This window comes from Mustelus asterias, chromosome 11 (assembly GCF_964213995.1).
Source record: "Mustelus asterias chromosome 11, sMusAst1.hap1.1, whole genome shotgun sequence".
Classification (NCBI taxonomy): Eukaryota; Metazoa; Chordata; class Chondrichthyes; order Carcharhiniformes; family Triakidae; genus Mustelus; species Mustelus asterias.
Window position 1 is genome coordinate 12073284 of NC_135811.1, and position 20362 is coordinate 12093645.

The 20362-nt window shown below is 46.1% G+C and overlaps 3 protein-coding genes across 3 annotated transcripts in view; 2 read left to right on the forward strand and 1 right to left on the reverse strand.

The window, feature by feature from the left end:
- Nucleotides 1–10465, forward strand: part of LOC144500365 (alpha-centractin) — a 72988-nt gene extending 62523 nt beyond the window's left edge. Inside the window, exons 9-11 of the mRNA XM_078223134.1 lie at nt 1595–1656; nt 3698–3738; nt 8560–10465. Coding sequence (XP_078079260.1) covers nt 1595–1656; nt 3698–3738; nt 8560–8662 — 206 coding nt within the window. The 3' untranslated portion in view covers nt 8663–10465. The remainder of the gene's footprint in view (nt 1–1594; nt 1657–3697; nt 3739–8559) is intronic.
- LOC144500377 (uncharacterized) overlaps nt 1–20362 on the forward strand; it is a 417466-nt gene that overhangs the window by 316857 nt on the left and 80247 nt on the right. The gene's annotated exons all lie outside the window — the stretch shown is intronic.
- slc68a1a (solute carrier family 68 member 1a) overlaps nt 15627–20362 on the reverse strand; it is a 57016-nt gene continuing 52280 nt past the window's right edge. Inside the window, exon 9 of the mRNA XM_078223156.1 lies at nt 15627–18724. Within this exon, the coding sequence (XP_078079282.1) occupies nt 18471–18724 (254 nt within the window). The 3' untranslated portion in view covers nt 15627–18470. The remainder of the gene's footprint in view (nt 18725–20362) is intronic.

A 20362-nucleotide genomic window follows, 5' to 3' on the forward strand; every position in this document is an offset into this window, starting at 1 on the left:
TGTTTAGCTTCCTTGATGAATCTGTTAAGTCTCTCAGCAATAAATACGACTCATGTTATCATTCTCAAGGAAACCGAGTTCTGTTTTAATTTTTTTTCTCAGATACTTCAGGCAAATTGTGAACGTATGGTATTGTACATTAGGTAGTTCTGAAGCAACATGCTATATTAGGGAACACCCCTACCCATAGTTTATTAGTGGAAACCTTTGAATAATTGAAGTTCCACTGGGACAAGCAGCACATTGAGCAACTGTCCAGAGACAGCAAAGCAGTTCTCTTTATCTTATGTACTTTTCAATTTCTCTTTGGTGTTTTGTTCTGAAATTGACAAGATTTGAAAAGATACAGAATGTAAGAAGAGCCACACCTAACAAGCTTTTCAATAATCCGGCCAAAAAGTATCCTTCTCTTACATCCTTCTTTAATGTCCTGATGAGTAGAATTGGTGTTTAATGTGACCAGTGCTGGCTGTAACTTACTCTCTACTCTTGAGTCAAAAGGTTTAGGGTTCAAGCTGTGCTCCAGAGACATCTGTTGGAATTTTACTGCCTCGCCCACCCGAGACTCATAAGATCCCGCCCGAGGCCAACAGAGATTGCTGTTCTGCGAGCCTCGCCCGCCCTGGAATCAGTAAATTTCCGGCAATCATGCTTAATCCACGCTGACAATCCAGCGCAGCATTGGGGGAGTGCAGCACTGTTGGAGATGCCATCTTTCAGAAGCAATGTTAAACTGAAGCCACGTCCGCTCTCTCAGGTGGATGCAAAAGATCCCATGGCGCAATTATGAAGAAGAGCAGGGTAGTTCTCCCCACAATGTCCCAGACAGCATTCATCCCTCAACCAACATTTATTAAATAGTTTATCCGGTTATTATTCTGTAGCTGTTTGGGAGAGCTTCCTCTGTGCAAATTGACTGCCACACTTCCTATGATGTAACTATAGCAGCGGCTTCACTTCACAAAGTGCTTAATTGGCTGTAAAATGCTTTTGAATATCCGGAGGTTGTGAGTGGTGCTATATAAATAAATTTTTTCAACAGCAGCTGAATCCAATAACTACGAACTAATCAACTAATATCTTCCCATAGATAATCAGGATTTGGGCAGGATATAAATGGCAGCTCTGATCTGCTGACCTTGTGGAGCTGGTAACAACCTGAACTAAAGCTTCAGGATCATTAGAACAAACACGAATCTCTACCAGCACAAGTCAAACAACTCGATCTCAATTGCTTCAAAATCAACTCCTAAGGTTTTTGATAATGGAGCAGGTATTCTTGTTGCAGGAAATCCCTTATTGATGCAGTGACCATTTTATTTTTTAGATGCTTGGATCTCTTCCACCTGTTTAGTAGATTATGGATGGATTCAAATCTCACGCTGAGATCTGAAACGGGTGTGGATCCAAATGAATTTCACAGTCAGCAACATATAATTTCCAAAACACATGTTTGAATTCGGCACAGTCACCATGCAAGTCTGACATCTGTTTGGAAAATCTACTGAGGACCGATGCACATGATGTAGTGCTTTAGTTTTCCCCTGTATTCATCGCCAACTGGTTTTAATTTGCTGTATTTTTCTAATCACAGGTTTTGGTGATAGACTGCTGAGTGAAGTAAAGAAATTGGCACCAAAAGATATAAAAATAAAGGTATTGTTATGTGTTCCAACACCCGGATATTATTAACAACCTACTTCCCCTTCTGGTTCACAGCACACTTTGAATAAGCATGGCCAATTGATGGGAGTATACAGAACAGACTTAATTGATGTCTGGTTTGAGCAAGAGGCTTTGAACAAGGGAGGAGCTTTCCTTTTCTTACCTTTTCAGCCCTCTTGAAGATCTGTTGAAAACCAAGCCCTCTACAGATCATATTTTTCCGACATCATATTTTGCGTACAGCAGAGGTACACAAGAGCTAATCCTTTGCAAGCAATCGACTCATGGAAACATGTTGATGTTCACTCCAAGCTATTTCTGTTAAACAAGATTCCGGATGTAACTATTCTTCAAAGAATAGGCTTTATTAACCATTTTTTCCAAACCATAGTTAATGGATTCCTCCACCTATATTTTTTACCCGAGCCACTAAAGTGAATCACTAACGTCTGACATCATTCTATTTCATAGGCCCATAGAAACATAGGGTTTCTATGTTATGCCCCCTACAGTGCAGAAGGAGGCCATTCGGCCCATTGACCTGCACCTATCCCCGTCGCTCCACATATTTACCCCACTAATCCCTCTAACCTATACATCCTGGGACACTAAAGGGCAATTTAACATAGTCAATTAACCTAACTTGCACATCTTTGAAGTGTGGGAGGAAACAGGAGCACCCGGAGGAAACCCACGCAGACACGAGGAGAACGTGCAAACTCCTCACAAACAGTGACCCAAGCCGGGAATCGAACCCAGGTCCCTGGAGCTGTGAGGCAGCAGTGCTAGCCACTGTACTACCGTGCCGCCCATTTCCTTCAACAAGCACTTCAACATTGAAAGCAGGAGTGCTGTACTGCCTTGACACTTCAAAGCCACCTTGTTCATATTGAAAAGTCTGTTAGTCCCCAGATAACAAGTTTGATTATTAACATATAACTCATCAAGATGTCCCATCTACAGCTCCTCAGGATGTCCAATATCATATACACATATATATCTCCACATCTGTACATTCTCAGATCTATTGTTTTAAATCTTTCTTGAACTTCTGAAGAGGGTTAGGCAATTCACCTCCTCAAGTCTGTTCCATCATTCAATTGAATCTTGGCTAATCTGGATAAATCTTTAACTGCCAAGTCGGGGTTTGACCCTGCATTCTCTGGCTTATTAAACCAGTAAAATAAGCTCCATAATGCATTATACCCGATTGTATACAAACACATGTTTTGGACTTGATCACACACCCAGATGTTCTCATTTTCTATTCAGTACAAAGATCGAAGATTACAGGTGTACACATCAACAAATTAGGAGTATAGTTTTCTTTTAGATAAAGGTTTTAAAGATTTAATTTCCAGAGTATTGTAAAATCTAATGTAGAGAGGACTCTCGAAGCATAAGTGCCATTTCCTTATTCCATATTAAAAATTGTATTTTAGAATAGTTTGCAGAAAATTATTAAAATGATTAAAAACAGAAATATTTAAGGGTGGCAAGGTGGTTAGCACTGCTGCCTCACCGCGCCAGAGACCCGGGTTCAATTCCAGCCTTGGGTGACTGTGTGGAGTTTGCACATTCTCCCCGTGTCTGCGCAGGTTTCCTCCCGCAGTCCATAGATGTGAGAGTTAGGTTGATTGGCCATGCTAAATTGCCCCTTAAGGTGGGATTTTCTGGCTGCACTTGGCCCAAGACCGGAAAATCCCGCCCAAGGCCAACGGACCTTTGCATGGTCCTGCCCCGTCTGCTACGATTCCTGTGGTGGCTGGGATGGGAAAATTCCACAATTAGTGTCGGGGGATTAGCAGGGTAAATACGTGACATTACAGGGTGAGATTATTGTCAGTGCAAGCTTGACGTGCCGAACAGCCTCCTCTGCACTGTATGATTCTACTCTATGAACCCCCAAAAGACTTGTTACAGTTTAATGCTATAATTACTTTTTCTCTGAAAGGTTAGACCTTGCAGATAAAATGTAAAAATCTGAGGTAGAAGGTGATAGTTTATCCTTTGTGTATCTGTTTCATTACAGATCTCTGCTCCTCAGGAGAGGCTATACTCCACATGGATAGGGTAAGTGCTCATTTTTGGATCATAACACACCGTGTTCGTGCTTTAAGAGATAACATGGCAAGATACAGTTTGCCCATGTTCCTGGTGAGGGCACTATTTTCTTTGGCAAAATAGTTATTGTTAGTAGGTGGTTTCACTATGTTGCCCTTCTGAAAATGAAGGCTGTTAGTTCCATCTTTTTATAACATTACGGTATTTATCATGGTCGGTGCAGTTGTTGGCTGATTTATGGGAGAGAAGTCTGCAGATTTTTCAACCCATCTGATAACCATTTTCTTTCTTCAGAACAGCCTTCTTCTCCAAACATGTCTTCACGCTCTGGTTTGCTTGCTACACATCACAGAACAAACCTCTAAAAATATAATTCATCTTGTCATCTAGTACTGTAGAATACCATTTATATAAAAACCAGCGGGATGTTTGATTGCTATGGAAACACTGAGCTGTGTAACATCCGCAGCGCTGGCTCTGCTTTGGAAGAGACATTGGGGATAATTTTAACCCACAACAGGTGGCTTTGGATCAGGTTGGATGTAAAAAAAAAATTAGAAATCTCAGTCCCACTGACAATTTTAAAGGTCAAGGTGGCAGAACAGGAAACTTGCAACCAGCTCACCCCCAGGGGACAGGAGGTCATTAAGTATTACAATCCTCATCCCCGCCCCCCCCCCCAACACCTCTCCCTCCCTCCAACCTCCCCCCACCACACCTCTCCCTCCCTCCAACCTCCCCCCACCACACCTCTCCCTCCCTCCAACCTCCCCCCCACCACACCTCTCCCTCCCCCCCCACACCTCTCCCTCCCCCCCCCCACACCTCTCCCTCCCCCCCACACCTCTCCCTCCCCCCCCACACCTCTCCCTCCCCCCCATACCTCTCCCTCCCCCCCCCAACCTCTCCCTCCCCCCCAACCTCTCCCTCCCCCCCAACCTCTCCCTCCCCCCCCAACCTCTCCCTCCCCCCCCCAACCTCTCCCTCCCCCCCCCAACCTCTCCCTCCCCCCCAACCTCTCCCTCCCCCCCCACCTCTCCCTCCCCCCCCACCTCTCCCTCCCCCCCCCACCTCTCCCTCCCCCCCCCACCTCTCCCTCCCCCCCCAACCTCTCCCTCCCCCCCCAACCTCTCCCTCCCCCCCCAACCTCTCCTCCCCCCAACCTCTCCCCTCCCCCCAACCTCTCCCTCCCCCCCATCCTCTCCCTCCCCCCCAACCTCTCCCTCCCCCCCCAACCTCTCCCTCCCCCCCCAACCTCTCCCTCCCCCCCCAACCTCTCCCTCCCCCCCCAACCTCTCCCTCCCCCCCCCCCCAACCTCTCCCTCCCCCCCAACCTCTCCCTCCCCCCCCCACCTCTCCCTCCCCCCCCCACCTCTCCCTCCCCCCCCCACCTCTCCCTCCCCCCCCCCACCTCTCCCTCCCCCCCCAACCTCTCCCTCCCCCCCCAACATCTCCCTCCCCCCCCAACCTCTCCCTCCCCCCCAACCTCTCCCTCCCCCCCATCCTCTCCCTCCCCCCCAACCTCTCCCTCCCCCCCAACCTCTCCCTCCCCCCCAACCTCTCCCTCCCCCCCAACCTCTCCCTCCCCCCCAACCTCTCCCTCCCCCCCAACCTCTCCCTCCCCCCCAACCTCTCCCTCCCCCCCAACCTCTCCCTCCCCCCCAACCTCTCCCTCCCCCCCAACCTCTCCCTCCCCCCCAACCTCTCCCTCCCCCCCAACCTCTCCCTCCCCCCCCCCCCAACCTCTCCCTCCCCCCCCCCAACCTCTCCCTCCCCCCCCCCAACCTCTCCCTCCTCCCCCCAACCTCTCCCTCCCCACCCTCCAACCTCTCCCTCCCCACCCCCCAACCTCTCCCTCCCCCCCCCAACCTCTCCCTCCTCTCCCCAACCTCTCCCTCCCCTCCCCAACCTCTCCCTCCCCTCCCCAACCTCTCCCTCCCCTCCCCAACCTCTCCCTCCCCTCCCCAACCTCTCCCTCCCCTCCCCAACCTCTCCCTCCCCTCCCCAACCTCTCTCTCCCCTCCCCAACCTCTCTCTCCCCACCTCCAACCTCTCCTCCCCTACACTTCTCCCCCCTCCAATCTCTCCCTCCCCCAATCTCTCCCTCCTCCACCATACCACTCCCCACCCACACCTCCCCCCACCCCCCACCCCACTCCCCGGCCAAACCAAAAAATACAGAAATTTCCAATCGTCCCCGTCAGCCTCCCATTCCTCCTGTGCCCAAAGGGCAGTGGATGCTCAGTCCTTGAGTTTATAGGTCTCCTCTGGAGTTGCTGATAGGTCTGTGTATGGGAGTCTGGGCAGAGGAATGTTCAGAAGGAAGGAAGAGAAAGGCTGAATCGGTTTTGACGTGGAGGTTAAAACAGGCTAGGCTATAGTCACTGATCCCAGAGACAAGAGGAGATGTTGGTTGAGCAGAAAGGCTGAACGGGTTGGAGCCTGACCGTACGGTGAAAACCTCTTTTTAAGAAAAGAATGTTCAAAACAATTGAAAAGTAGAAAGCTGAAATTAAACTTAGAAAACAAAAAAGCTGCTTCCTTTTATGCTTGTGATGCTCTGATTAATCTGTGTTTATCACAGAACACTAAATCTAGGCTACGATTAGTCCATTCTGACCTCTTAGACCAATCATTATCGTTACAAGCTCACTATAACAATGTCAATTAATATACCACTTTTAGCAATAAAACACTCCAGTGTGCTTCACAGCAGTGTCATGAAGGAAAGTTTGACGCTGAGCTCCTTAGAGGTATTAGGACAGGTGAGTAGAAGCTTAGCCAAAAATGTAAGTTTTAGGAAAGGTCTTAAAAGGAGGCTAAGGGGGTGGAAAGGTTTAAGGAAGGACTAGGCAGCTGAAAACACGGCCGCCAATGTGGAGAGATTATAATAAGGCATGTGCAAGAGAAGAGAAATGGGGAAGTGAAGAGATTGCTGAGGGTTGTAGCACTGTAGTGGTTCCAACAATGGACCAATGACAGGATTTTAAAACAAGGATTAGAATTTTAAAATCAAGGTGCTGCTGGAACAGGAGCCAACATAGATCAGTAAACACAAGGGAGATGAGTAACGGGACTTGGAGCAAGTTAGGATACGAGCAGCAGAAGTTTGGATGACATCAAGTTTATGGTGGGAGGCTGCCATTGGAATAGACATGCTTAAAGATAACAAAGACATGGATGAGGCTTTCATCAGGAGATAGAATCCCTACAGCGCAGAAGGAGGAGGCCATTCGGCCTATCGAGTCTGCACCGACCACAATCCGACCCAGCCCCTATCACCATAACCCCATGCATTTACCCTAGCTAGTCCCCCTGACACTAAGGGGCAATTTAGCATGGCTAGTCCACCTAACCCACACATCTTTGCACTGTGGGAGGAAATCGGAGCACCCAGGGAAACCCACACAGACACAGGGAGAACGTGTAAACTCCACACAGACAGTGACCCAAGGCCGGAATTGAACCGAGGTCCCTGGCGCTGTAAGGCAGCAGTGCTAACCACTGTGCCACCCTAGTGAACTAAGGCAGTGTGAAGATGGGCAATGTTACAGAAGTGGAAGTAAATGGTCTTTGTGCTGGAGAAGATATGTTGTCAGAAGCTCATCTTAGGGTCAAATGGAACTCCCAAGATCAAACAATCTAGTTTGGCCTCAGACAGCTGCCGGGGAGAGGGATGGAGTCTGGTGAGGGAATGGAGTTTGTGACAGGGACCAATGACAAGAAATGTTAACTAAAATAAATTTCTTCTCATCCAGCACTGGATGTTGTACAGATATGGAGACGATGGAGGGATTGAGAAGGCTGGTGGTGAGGTAGAGCATCAGGAAATTGACATTGTGTTTTCAGATCATGTCACTCAGGAGCAACAGGTAGATGCAAAACAGGAGGGAGCCAATGGTAGAGAATAGGGGGATGGCAGATGAAATGGTACAGGAATGGGAAGAGAAACCATTGCAGGTGATTGTTTGGCCACAATTTCTTTTTAATTCATTTGCCGGACATGAGCCATGCTGGCTGGCCAGCATTTATTGCCCATTCCTAGTTGTCCTTGGAGGACAGTTAAGAGTCAACCACATTGCTGTGGCTCTGGAGTCACATGTAGGCCAGACCAGGTAAGGATGGCAGATTTCCTTTCCTAAAGGACATTAGTGAATCAGATAGGTTTTTCCCAACGATCGACAATGGTTTCATGGTCATCAGCAAAATCTTAATTCCAGATATTTTTTATTGATTTCAAATTCCACCATCTGCCGTGGGTCCCCAGAACTTGAGCTGAGTTTCTGGATAAATAGTCTAGCGATAATATCATTAGGCCATCGCCTTCCCCACGAGTGGCTAAGAATGGAACCAGGTAAGTGCAGTTTCACCCAGCTGGACAATCACGGAGGAGGATGGTGTGGTTAGATGTCCAAGGCAGATAGAGTAAGAAGCAGGATGGTTTATCATAGTCACAGTCACATATGGCATCATATAGCTTTAATAAATGCTGCATCAGTGATGTGGTCGAAGCAGAATCCTGATTGGGAAGGATGGAGCTGCAACCAAGATGGGCATGGATTTTGGAGGCCAGCTCGTTCAAAGACTTTGGAGGGGAAAGGGAGGTTGGAAATTGGGTGGCAGTTTTCAAAGGTAATAGTGTCAGGGATGAATTTTGAGGAGAAGACTGGTGACTGCAATAGAGACAGAAGAACAACATTTTCTACAGTAAAGATTTCCTGCACTTTATTTTGAATATGTAATGTAAATATATTTTAATGGGTTAATCAGTAAGTAGCAAAGGATACTTTTGTTGCCTAACGTTCTTTGAATATTCAATTATTTTCACAGAGGTTCTATTCTGGCATCACTTGACACGTTTAAGAAGATGTGGGTGTCCAAGAAAGAGTACGAGGAAGATGGGGCCAGGGCAATCCACAGGAAGACATTCTAAAGCACTTGTTGGAGTTGGTCCATACACAAACTCACTCTGATGTAAACCTTGCTTGTCTGGGTATGGTGTATGCCTGTGAGAAGGTGAATGTGTGTAATGAGAGCATAGAGGAGATACAAAGACTGGTTTTGGGACACATGTGATCAAAATAAGAGGTTTTGGTCATTTTCACTATTTCTCCAACACCCCCCCCCCCCCCCCCCCCACCCCTTCCTCCTCCTCTTTTCCCTCCTCCCCTTCCCTCCAATTGTGTTGTCATTCACTGTTAACGTATTTGCTGTAGGAGTCCAGCTGCGTACACTAAAATATGCCAAGTGTATTTGGCTGCATCCACTGTCTGTAATTTCTTTGAACTTTTGATCATAAGCCAGAGTTAGCAGAGAGAGGAAATGAGAGCTCCCGAGGCTATAGAGTGGATGTTAAAAGTGCAGTACGAATGGTAATTTTTAACAGGCTTTCGTTTCTATTGCTTTTGAGACTGGTAAGGAATTTGTAACCTATTGTGTGTAGACAAATTGCACGTCCTGATGTTACTGAATTTTTTAAAAGAAATATATCAGCAGAGCTCTGTATGCTTTTTGTCCATGTCTAGTAACACTAACATATTCTGGCTTGGGTGCCCACTAGATGAGGTACTACTTACCCCCTGCAGGCTGCAAGCAATTTTGTGATATTTAGTCAGGTGTTAATGGAGAGAGAGAGAGAGAACCAATGAGAAAACCCATTACAGAACAAAAAAAGACTTGTGGTAAAGTTGTGCGGCATGTAAGATAATTTTAAATTATTTTTCTTTATTCTTCTCCAAACTGTTTTAAGCTAAGCCTCTACAAACAGGTCGGAAATCCCAGCTTAAACATTGGTTGCCGCATGCTAGAAATGCAACGTATTAAAGATAAAAATCTGTCATTAATAATGGGCGAGAAGTAAATGCAAGGCTGGTATAAAGCCAGTGACAAACTGGTGTCGTTCACTTCAATTCATTCAGGGCGCCACCACCCCCTGGCCACATCGTGCGTGCACCATTCTGGTTCATTCACTCTTGGTCCCAGGAAAGGAATGCAAACAGTGGTTCAAGCTGCAGTTGTTGAAAATATTTATTTCCCTACCATCGGCACTGCAGGGAAGGGGGGAGGTGGTGATGGATTTGGGGGGGGGTGGGAGAAAAGAGAAGGATATTGCAATTTGAGTTGATTAGAATCAGGAACAAAATTCAAACCTACGGCGGAGACCCTTCCTCTTAATAACACTCTCATAATGTTTAGCATGAAAGAAACAAAAAAGTGTTTATTTTAACAATGAAAAGCTGGTGTTAAGCCTTAGAACTGTTTGTAGTGTCAATTATATCACTACAGTCGAGCAGTAATACATGATGTTATAAGTGCCAGTCATTTTATATTTTAAAAAAAGGTGCGGTTGTTAATGTCAACTGTAATGAAGGGAACTGCTGTCATACCACTGAACATGTTCTGCTCAGAGTAAATATGACAACACGGTAGAACAGGCTCTTTTTGTTGTTTAGAGTTCATTTGAACAGTAGACTAAACTGTTTAAAAATTTTACCTTAGCACACATGCTTTGGCAAGTCTCCAAAATTGACTGAGAACACCACTGGCATTAGCTGGTTATGGCTGCCGTAGATCTAGGTCTCCTGTACGATGGTGAAGAGTTTGAATAGGTCCATTCTGACTGTAGCTTTTATTACGTTATCATCCGATGTTTTACCATGCAGAAGTATTGCGAACTGTGCTGCCAGGTGATGCCACTGTACTTGAAAACCTTAAAAATAAAGCTATTCAAAGCATTTGGGATTGCTTCCGTTATTGTAACATGGAGATTAAGACTCCCAATCACAAAGGAGTAGGCTAAAAGATGACTCTGTGGAAAGGATTACTTTACCACAAGTGGCTATTACATTAGAATTTTTGAAAATAAATGAACAAACTTGCATTTATACAGCAGCTTTCAATTCATAGAAATCATAGAATCTCTACAGTGCAGGAGGCCATTCAATTGGCCTTCATCCTCTTGTAGGCACAGTATTTATATGGCTGAATTCAGTTTCATTCGGGTCAATGGTAACCCTTGGGGTGTTGATAATGGGGGCGGGGAGAGGGGGGGTGGTGGTAGTGAATGTCATGAGGAGATGGCTAAATTCCCTTTTGTTGGAGGTGGTCATCGCTTGCCACTTACTTGCCACGTATTAGCTCAAGGCTGAATGTTGTCCAGATATTACTGTAGATGTACATATGAAATTATAATCAACCTTCTAATTCACTATGACTGCTATGTTGTTAACTTCATTGTTAAAAATTGAACAGCAGTACAATGACTTCCTGCAACTGATTAGTTCACCAACTTTCCAGGGTGTGTACACAACATTAATAGACCTAGTTTGATATCAGCCATTTGCTTTTACGGGAGTACAAAACAGTTCCACCCAATTGGGCTAGGCAGATCAGGAAGCGAAGTCCACTCAGCCCAACGTGAACGCATGTTAAAGCCGAGTTCCATACTTCAAGCTGGATAGGAAGGGATTCAAACGGGGAAAGTGTTTGGCAATTTTGCCTCCAAGACATAATATTGTGTGCAATAGGATATTTGGGGGTGATGGGGAGAGGGGGGGGGGTGATGGGGAGAGGGGGGGGGTGATGGGGAGAGGGGGGGGGGTGATGGGGAGAGGGGGGGGGGTGATGGGGAGAGGGGGGGGGTGATGGGGAGAGGGGAGGGGTGATGGGGAGAGGGGAGGGGTGATGGGGAGAGGGGAGGGGTGATGGGGAGAGGGGAGGGGTGATGGGGAGAGGGGAGGGGTGATGGGGAGAGGGGAGGGGTGAGTGGAGGGGAGGGGGGGGGTGTGTGTGGAGGGGAGGGGGGGGGTGTGTGTGGAGGGGAGGGGGGGTGTGTGTGGAGGGGAGGGGAGGGGGGTGTGTGTGTGGAGGGGAGGGGGGTGTGTGTGTGGAGGGGAGGGGGGGGTGTGTGGAGGGGAGGGGGGGGTGTGTGTGGAGGGGAGGGGGGGTGTGTGTGGAGGGGAGGGGGGGGTGTGTGTGGAGGGGAGGGGGGGGGTGTGTGGAGGGGAGGGGGGGGTGTGTGGAGGGGAGGGGGGGTGTGTGTGGAGGGGAGGGGGGGTGTGTGTGGAGGGGAGGGGGGGTGTGTGTGGAGGGGAAGGGGGGTGTGTGTGGAGGGGAGGGGGGGTGTGTGTGGAGGGGAGGGGGGGTGTGTGGAGGGGAGGGTGGGTGTGGAGGGGAGGGTGGGTGTGGTGGGGAGGGGGGGTGTGGTGGGGAGGGGGGGTGTGGAGGGGTGTGGAGGGGAGGGAGGGGTGTGGAGGGGAGGGAAGGGGTGGAGGGGAGGGGGGTAGAGGGGGGGGGAGGGAGGAGGGGGAGGGGAAGAGAAATCAGATATTGAATATGATCTGCCATGATAATGAATGGTGGAGCAGGCACGAAGGGCCAAATGGCCTCCTGCTTCTAGTTTCTGTGCTCAAGTCTCACTCCAGGATTTAAGCACATATTTCAACGGCAATGGAAGGAATGTGACAGTGGAAAAGATTGTCTCAGATGAGGCGTAAACATGGAGCAGTGTGTTCAATTCTGGGGATCACACTTTATCCAAAGACTTGGAAAGGGTGGAAAGATGATTTGGTGGAAGAATGCCAGGATTGAGGAGCTTCAGTTATGTGGCAAGAAAGTGTGTTTGTTCTCCTTGGAACAGAAAAGGTAGGTGGATTGCTAAGAGTGAACGAGAAACAACATCCCACTGGCAGGAAGATCAGCAGACAAACCAGCAAAGGAGGGGCCACTGTCATACTGAACAAAATGGATTACTGTAAAGTGTACTGACAACTGAACAACGAGGAACACTATAGACAGTTACCCGCAGATCCGACCAAAGAACACACCCATCAACTCAACAGACTGATCAAGACCTTTGATCCGGACCTTCAGAGCACCCTCCATGCTCTCATCCCACGTTGGAGACCTCTGCAGCCTCCCGAAGATACACAAGGCAAACACACCCGGCCGTTCCATTGTATCAGGCAATGGGACCGTGTGAGAACCTCTGCAGCTATGTTGAGGGCATCCTGAAACCCTTTTTTCAAAGAACTCCCAGCTTCTGTTGTGATACTACGGACTTCCTACAGAAACTCAGCACACATGGAGCAGTTGAACCAGAAGCACTCCTCGTCACAATGGATGTCTCGGCATTCTACACCAGCATCTCCCACGATGAAGGCATTGCTGCAACTACCTCAGTACTCAACGCCGACAACTGCCAATCTCCAGGTGCAATTCTACAACTCATCCGCTTCATCCTGGACCACAATGTCTTCAGCTTCAACAACTAGTTCTTCCAGACATGGAACAGCCATGGGGACCAAATTCACACCTCAATATGCCAAATTCTTCTTGCACAGGTTTGAACAAGACCTCTTGACCACACAGGACCTTCAACTGACGCTATACACTAGATACATCGATGACATTTTCTTCCTTTGGACTCATGGTGAACAATCACTGAAACAACTGTATGATGACACCAACAAGTTCCATCGCACCATCAGACTCACCATAGACTACTCTCCGGAATCGGTTGCATTCTTGGTCACACGCATCTCCATCAAGGACGGTCACCTCAGCACTTCACTGTACCGCAAGCCCACGGATAATCTCACAATGCTCCACTTCTTCAGCTTGCACCCTAAACACGTTAAAGAAGCCATCCCCTACGGACAAGCCCTCCGTATACACAGGATCTGCTTAGGTGAGAAGAATCGCAACAGACACCTCCAGATGCTGAAGACACCCTCATAAGAACAGGATATGGCACTCGACTCATTGATCGACAGTTCCAACGCGTCACAGCGAAAAACCGCACTGACCTGCTCAGAAGATGAACATGGGACACAGCGGACAGTGTACCCTTCGCCGTCCAGTACTTGCCCGGAGCGGAGAAACTACGACATCTTCTCTGGAGCCTTCAACATGTCATTTGATGAAGACGAACATCTCGCCAAGGCCATCCCCACACCCCCACTTCTTGCCTTCAAACAACCGCACAACCTCAAACAGACCATTGTCCGCAGCAATGGTCAGCAATACCCAGCCTTCAGGAGAACAGTGACCATGACACCACACAACCCTGCCACAGCAACCTCTGCAAGACGTGCTGACATGGATGCCATCATCTCACGTGAGAACACCATCCATCAGGTACATGGTACATACTCTTGTCACTTGGCCAACGTTGTCTACCTGATACGCTGCAGGAAAGGATGTCCCGAGGCATGGTACATTGGGGAGACCATGCAGACGCTACAACAACGGATGAATGAACACCACTCGACAATCACCAGGCAGGAGTGTTCTCTTCCTGTCAGGGAACACTTCAGCAGTCATGGGCATTCAGCCTCTGATCTTTGAGTAAGCGTTCTCCAAGGCAGCCTTCACGATGCATGACAGTGCAGAATCGCTGAGCAGAAACTGATAGCCAGGTTCTGCACACGAGGATGGCCTCAACTGGGATCATGTCACACTATCTGTAACCCCTACGACTTGCCTGGGCTTGCAAAATTTCACTATCTGTCCTGGCTGGAGACAATACACACATCTAACCTGTGCTTAACCCTCTCTCCGCTCACATTGTCTGTACCTTTAAGACTTGATTACCTGTAAAGACTCGCATTCTAACCATTATCTTGTAAATTGAGTTTGTGTCTATATGTGCCGTTTATGAACACAACTCCTCACTCACGTGAAGGAGCGACACTCCAAAAGCTTGTGCTACCAAATAAACCTGTTGGACTTTAACCTGGTGTTGAGACTTCTTGCTGTTCTTACCCTAGTCCACAGCCAGCATCTCCACATCAGGAAGATCAGTAACAGGCCTACTGCTCCTAATGTGTATGTTCATCTACCAGGGAACACAGGAGTGAAGATAATTGACAGAAGAACCAAAGGGGAAAAAGAAAATGTTTTTACTCAGCAATTTATCATGAGTGCACTGTCCGAAAGGGTGATGAAAGTGGATTAAAACAGCAAAGTTTCAAAAGGAGAAAATGCTGGAAAAACTCAGACTCAAAACATTAACACTGTTTCTTCCCTCCACTGATGCTGTCAGACCTGCTGAGATTTTCCAGCATTTTTTGTTTTTATTTCAGATTTCCAACACCCGCACTATTTTGCTTTTAACTTTTCGAAAGGAATTGGAAGCCACCTTAATTAGAAAAAAAATGCAGGGCGATGGGGAAAAAGATCAGCCAAATGGTCAAAGCTTTATGATTCTATAATCAATACCCTTGCTCTGCCCATTCGGATAAAGTTAAAGATTACATATATGATTTGAAGTGCTGGATGCTGCCTCTATACCACCAAAAAGGGGTTAATTCACATAAATCGCTATGTTTGTGACCAATGTTGATCAATCAACATCACAAACACAGAATCTAGTAATCATCACATTACTTTTCAAGTTAGCCATGCATATGTCAACTGTGACACTTCCTCCATTTACAATAGTAAAGGGGTAGCACAGTGGCTAGCACTGCTGCTTCACAGCTCCAGGGACCTGGGTTCGATTCCTGGCTTGGGTCACTGTGTGTGGAGTTTGTACATTCTCCTCGTGTCTGCGTGGGTTTCCTCCCACAGTCCAAAGATGTGTGGGTTAGGTCGATTGACCATGCTAAAATTGCCCCTTAGTGTCCTGAGATGCGTAGGTTAGAGGGATTAGTGGGTAAATATGTGGGGGTAGGGCCTGGGTAGGATTGTGGTCAGTGCGGACTTGATGGGCCCAATGTCCTCTTTCTGCACTGTAGTGTTTCTATGATTCTATGAATAGTGACTGACTCCCCTTCAAAAGTACTTCACTGGCTGTAAAGCACCGAGATGCCTTGTGAAAGGTGTTATATAAATGAAAGACTTGGTTTTTAATAACAGGTCAAACCTGACAAATACCAAACAAACTTAAATGTTTTAGAACAAACAATACTTTATTTTGTTGCTTGCTGACTAATATTTCAAAGGTCTATAAAATACTGCAAGGAACATTTTATAATGAAAAATTCTGGCTTGCTATAACTTAAAAAGCAATGATTTGATTTCACAGAAGTCTTCATCTGATTCAATTCCTGAACACAAACATAATATTCCAGGAATAAAAGGTGGCAAAGATATATTCAATTCTTTTTTCACAGTCCAACTGTGGCTTTAAAAGCAAAATCTTCAAGCCAGTCTGCACAGCAATGCAAACTACAACATTTCTGCTGCAATCCTATCTAATGTCCCTCAGGGAAGAAAATCCGCTGTCCTTTTCTGGCCTCCATGTGATTCCAGATACACAGCAATGTGGTTGACTCTTCGCTATCCTCTGAAATGGCCAAGCAAGCCACTCATTTTAAAGGACAATTTGGGATGGACAAAAAGCTGCTGGCCCTGCTAGCTAGCGATGCCCACATCCCATGAATTATTTTAAAAATCAATGGGAAGGTTCTTCTGATCAGGAAGAAATTGGAGGCTCCTTTTACCCTACAAAATGGAGAGAAGCAGGACTCTACAGTTGCAATCGAAACCCAACATCAGGACCCGTAATGTGACTCCTTAGCTCAAGATCCAGGTTGAGGACCAATTCTTAATTGACGTCCAACTAGGTGCTGATACTGGGGCTTGTCATGTAAAGGCCGACAAGTGCAGGTCAGCAGTGATCACCCATATCTTACAACAGCTTGCTGTGAAGAAGCAAGACACCTGTCAGCTGCCATACTGGAGAATAGATGTGAACTTGCAGAGTGGTAGGTAAGAAACCCCAATTTTTGTTCCCAAAATCTTTAGACATTAGCTATATTTCAAAGTTACACTAATATTTAACAGTTCAGCAGTGGATGCAATTAGAGAGTCGGAATCACTTCTCTGGGAATTCCTTCTGTGGCATATAGTTGCAAATGGAAAAGCACCATTACCAAAGTCTGATATGTTTACATAGTTCCAAAACTCAACTGTGAAGAACTGTTAAAATGAGTTATGAAGATACAAAGTGATTGACAGGAGAAGACCAGTTGGCTTGTCAAGCCTGCAGATGGTTGGAGCATCACCGCTTGATTCTTCCTCTGCTCTGGCTCCCATCAATATAATCTCATGGGAGAGACAAAAGAGAGAAAAGACCAGAGCTATTAAGGGAAAAACAAAATCTAGAAAATAAATATATCCAATATATACAAGTATTAATTTAAAAATAACCTATGCAAGTCTTTTCAAATATCATGGGCATCTCTGGTGATTTTTATTGTGCTACTGCTGATTGTAATTAGGTATTCAAAGCTTTACAAGAGAAATTAAAAATATGATTTTAAGCAGAGTTTACAATAAAAGCTGGACATATGAAATTGGTTTACAATCCACAAGTTTTAAGTGCAATATTTTATCCACAACTTATAATACTCCGTCTCTAGCGCTGAGAGTTCCGTATAAAATAAACCATACGTGACTTCCTTTGCATGTTAATAGTAAACAATTATTAGATTGCCAGATGATCTGTGATCCCTTTGTAAATTAACATGCTCAAGAATGATGCCTATAAACCTCCCTCAACGACACAAGCTGCCAATGTCTGCAGGCTTAAAACTGGGAAAAGCAGAATTTCGTGGTCTATGGTCGATACATGCAATGAGTGTTCACAGTCAGGGAAGAAGAAATTAGTGGCACATTTTGGGCAATTGGCCAGTGATGCTGACTACTCAAGAGATCCTTCTCATTACCGGGGTCTGTTCTGTTATGCTGCGACATACAAACTTTGCCACTTCCACTGTCGTTATTTTTGCTTCAATAGATTCTGCGTCTCATGCAGCTGAGTTTTATTAAGGCTAGGGAATGGAAAATTTCCTATTATAGATACCAACCATCAGCAATAAACACTCACTCCCAGGTTAGGTACAGCGTGGGCAGGTTCAGAGTAAAGCTCCCTAAATGCCCCAACAACGTGCCTAAGCTACAACTTTGCAGGAGGCCATCTTCCTGTACTATTGCAGCATCCTGTTACTGCTTAAACCAGCCTTGCTGTAGTGTCGATGAGACTTCCAATTTAATGCCAACATGAGGGGAGATGTTTAGTGCCCTAAGCTTTGATCTAGTTGGAAGTTGGAGCGAGATTGTCAAAACTCATTTCACATCCAGTCAGCTGGATGGCTTTGATTTGTTGGAGTAGAATTTGAACGCAGTTCAGAGGTGAAAGGTCAATATCAACCCATTACTGCAGCCAGTTCCTCCTCCTCCCACCATTGCGCACACAACTGCAGTATGTTGATATTATGAAAGGTTACTCAGAATTAATGCACAGCGGGGTATAAAAATCAACATGACAACATCAATCTTTAGCTCAGTCCAAATTTAAAAATACATATTCGAATAATTGGCTCCAAGTGTGATGAACAGATGGTGGAATTACATTCTGCTGAATTTTATAACATGATAAGGGATAACAGACTTTGCAATTCTTAAGACCTTGTGCATTCTTAACCTATCAAACAGTTCTTGAAATGTATCCTCAACTTCAAAGTATAAGTTGTGGTCCCCCCAGTAAACATTAAAAGTCAAGTTAAAAAAATGATCAGGCACAAAGGTCTTGGTTAGCCAATAGTCTTAAAATACTTGGAATTTGCTACATTAATGCAGTCTCCAAAATTCGCACACAATCCATCTAAAAAACAAATATTGGTCCATTGAAGGTGGAGGCTTCCATATCCTGAGCTGAAGTGACAATTTAAAAAAGTTACGTTTCATCTACTAGACATGGCAGTCCTCGGCTCCTGCACATTCAGGGCGGTGACCTATACAGCTTTAATGTCCTGTCGGCCCTCCTGATGGGTGTTCTGCCTCAATGATTTTATCGTCTGGAGTCTTTTGCCATGGAGGCTGAACTGAGACCAGGCCAGCAGCTGCAGCACGGCACAGGTGATGGGGATGAAGACCAACAGGTAGAAGCAACCTTGGCGGATTGCCATCACCCAGGCAATGTTTGGCTCCACCACTGGCTTTGTGTTCACGATATCACGTAGAGCATCATGTTGGAAAATGTCATACCCTGAAAAACAAATTTACAAATCACTGAGGAAACCAAAAATTGAATACAGAAGCAATACAAGAAGCAATACTCTGGTGGGAAACTGAGAACTTGACAAGCAGCCAGCTTCTTATGCTCCTCAATTTCATTTTCCAATGACTACATTTTGGCATGTGTAAAACAGGCAGTCAGTTTCACCTCCCACCACTCCAAACAACATTTCAGTGGTACGCATTTGACCAAGAAATAAAGGAAATCCCCCAGCTTATCGATTAGTGCCACAAGATCCTTTATGTCCACAAGAAAGTAGGGCCTCAGTTCAGTATCTCATCTGAAGCACCATCTTCAACAATGCAGCACTCCCTCAGAACAAAGATCAGTACAGCACAGGAACAGGCCCTTCGGCCCTCCAAGCCTGCGCCGATCATGATGCCTGCCTAAACTAAAACCGTATGCACTTACGGAGTCCATATCCTTCCATTCCCATCATATTCATGTATTTGTCTAGTTGCCCTTAAATGCCGCAATCATACCCGCTCCCACCGCCTCCCCAGGCAGCGCGTTCCAGACATTCATCACCCTTTGTGTAAAAGACTTGCCTCGCACATCTCCTCTAAACTTTTCCTCACGCACCTTAAACCTATGTTCCCTAGTACTTGACTTTTCTACCCTAGGAAAGAGCATCTGACTATCCACTCTGTCCATGCCACTCAATCTTGTAGACCTCTATCAGGTCACCCCGCCACCTCCATCGTTCCAGTGAGAACAAACCGAGTTTATCCAACCTCTCCTTATAACTAATATCCTCCAGACCAGGCAACATCCTGGTAAACCTCTTCTGTACCCTCTCCAAAGCATCCACATCCTTCTGGATGTAGCGATCAGAATTGCACACAATATTCTAAATGAGGCCCAAGGTACTGTACAGCTACAGCACGACCTGCACTAACTTTCAGCCTAGACTGTTCCAGTCTCTGGAGTGGGACCTAATCCTTTTATCATTTGATTGAGATGGAGTGTGCTACCACAGAGCCAAAGCTGATATTGTTAATTTGTGAACTGAGTAACTGTACTCTTGGTGGGAGGGAGGTGGGGAAAGAGAATACAAAGTGGCAAAGATTACTGGGAACCTAGAGGATTGGGAAATCTTTAAAGGTCAACAGAAAGCCACGAAAAAAGCTATAAAGAAAAGATGGATTATAAGAGTAAACTAGATCAGAATATAAAAACAGATAGCAAACGTTTCTACAAATATATAAAATGAAAAAGAGTGGCTAAAGTAAACATTGGTCCTTTAGAGGATGAGAAGGGGGATGTAATAACTGGAAATGAGAAAAGGGCTGAGGCATTGAACAGGTATTTTGTGTCGATCTTCACAGTGGAAGACACAAATAATATGCCAAAAATTGATGACAGGAAGGCTATGGCAGGTGAGGACCTAGAAACTATTATCACGAAAGAGGTAGTGTTGGGCAAGTTAATGGGGCTAACGGTAGACAAGTCTCCTGGTCCTGATGGAATGCATCCCAGGGTACTAAAAGAGATGGTGGGGGAAATAGCAAATGCACTAGTGGTAGTTTACCAAAATTCGCTGGACTCTGGGGTGGCTCCCGCAGATTGGAAAACAACAAATGTGATGCCACTGTTTAAAAAAGGAGG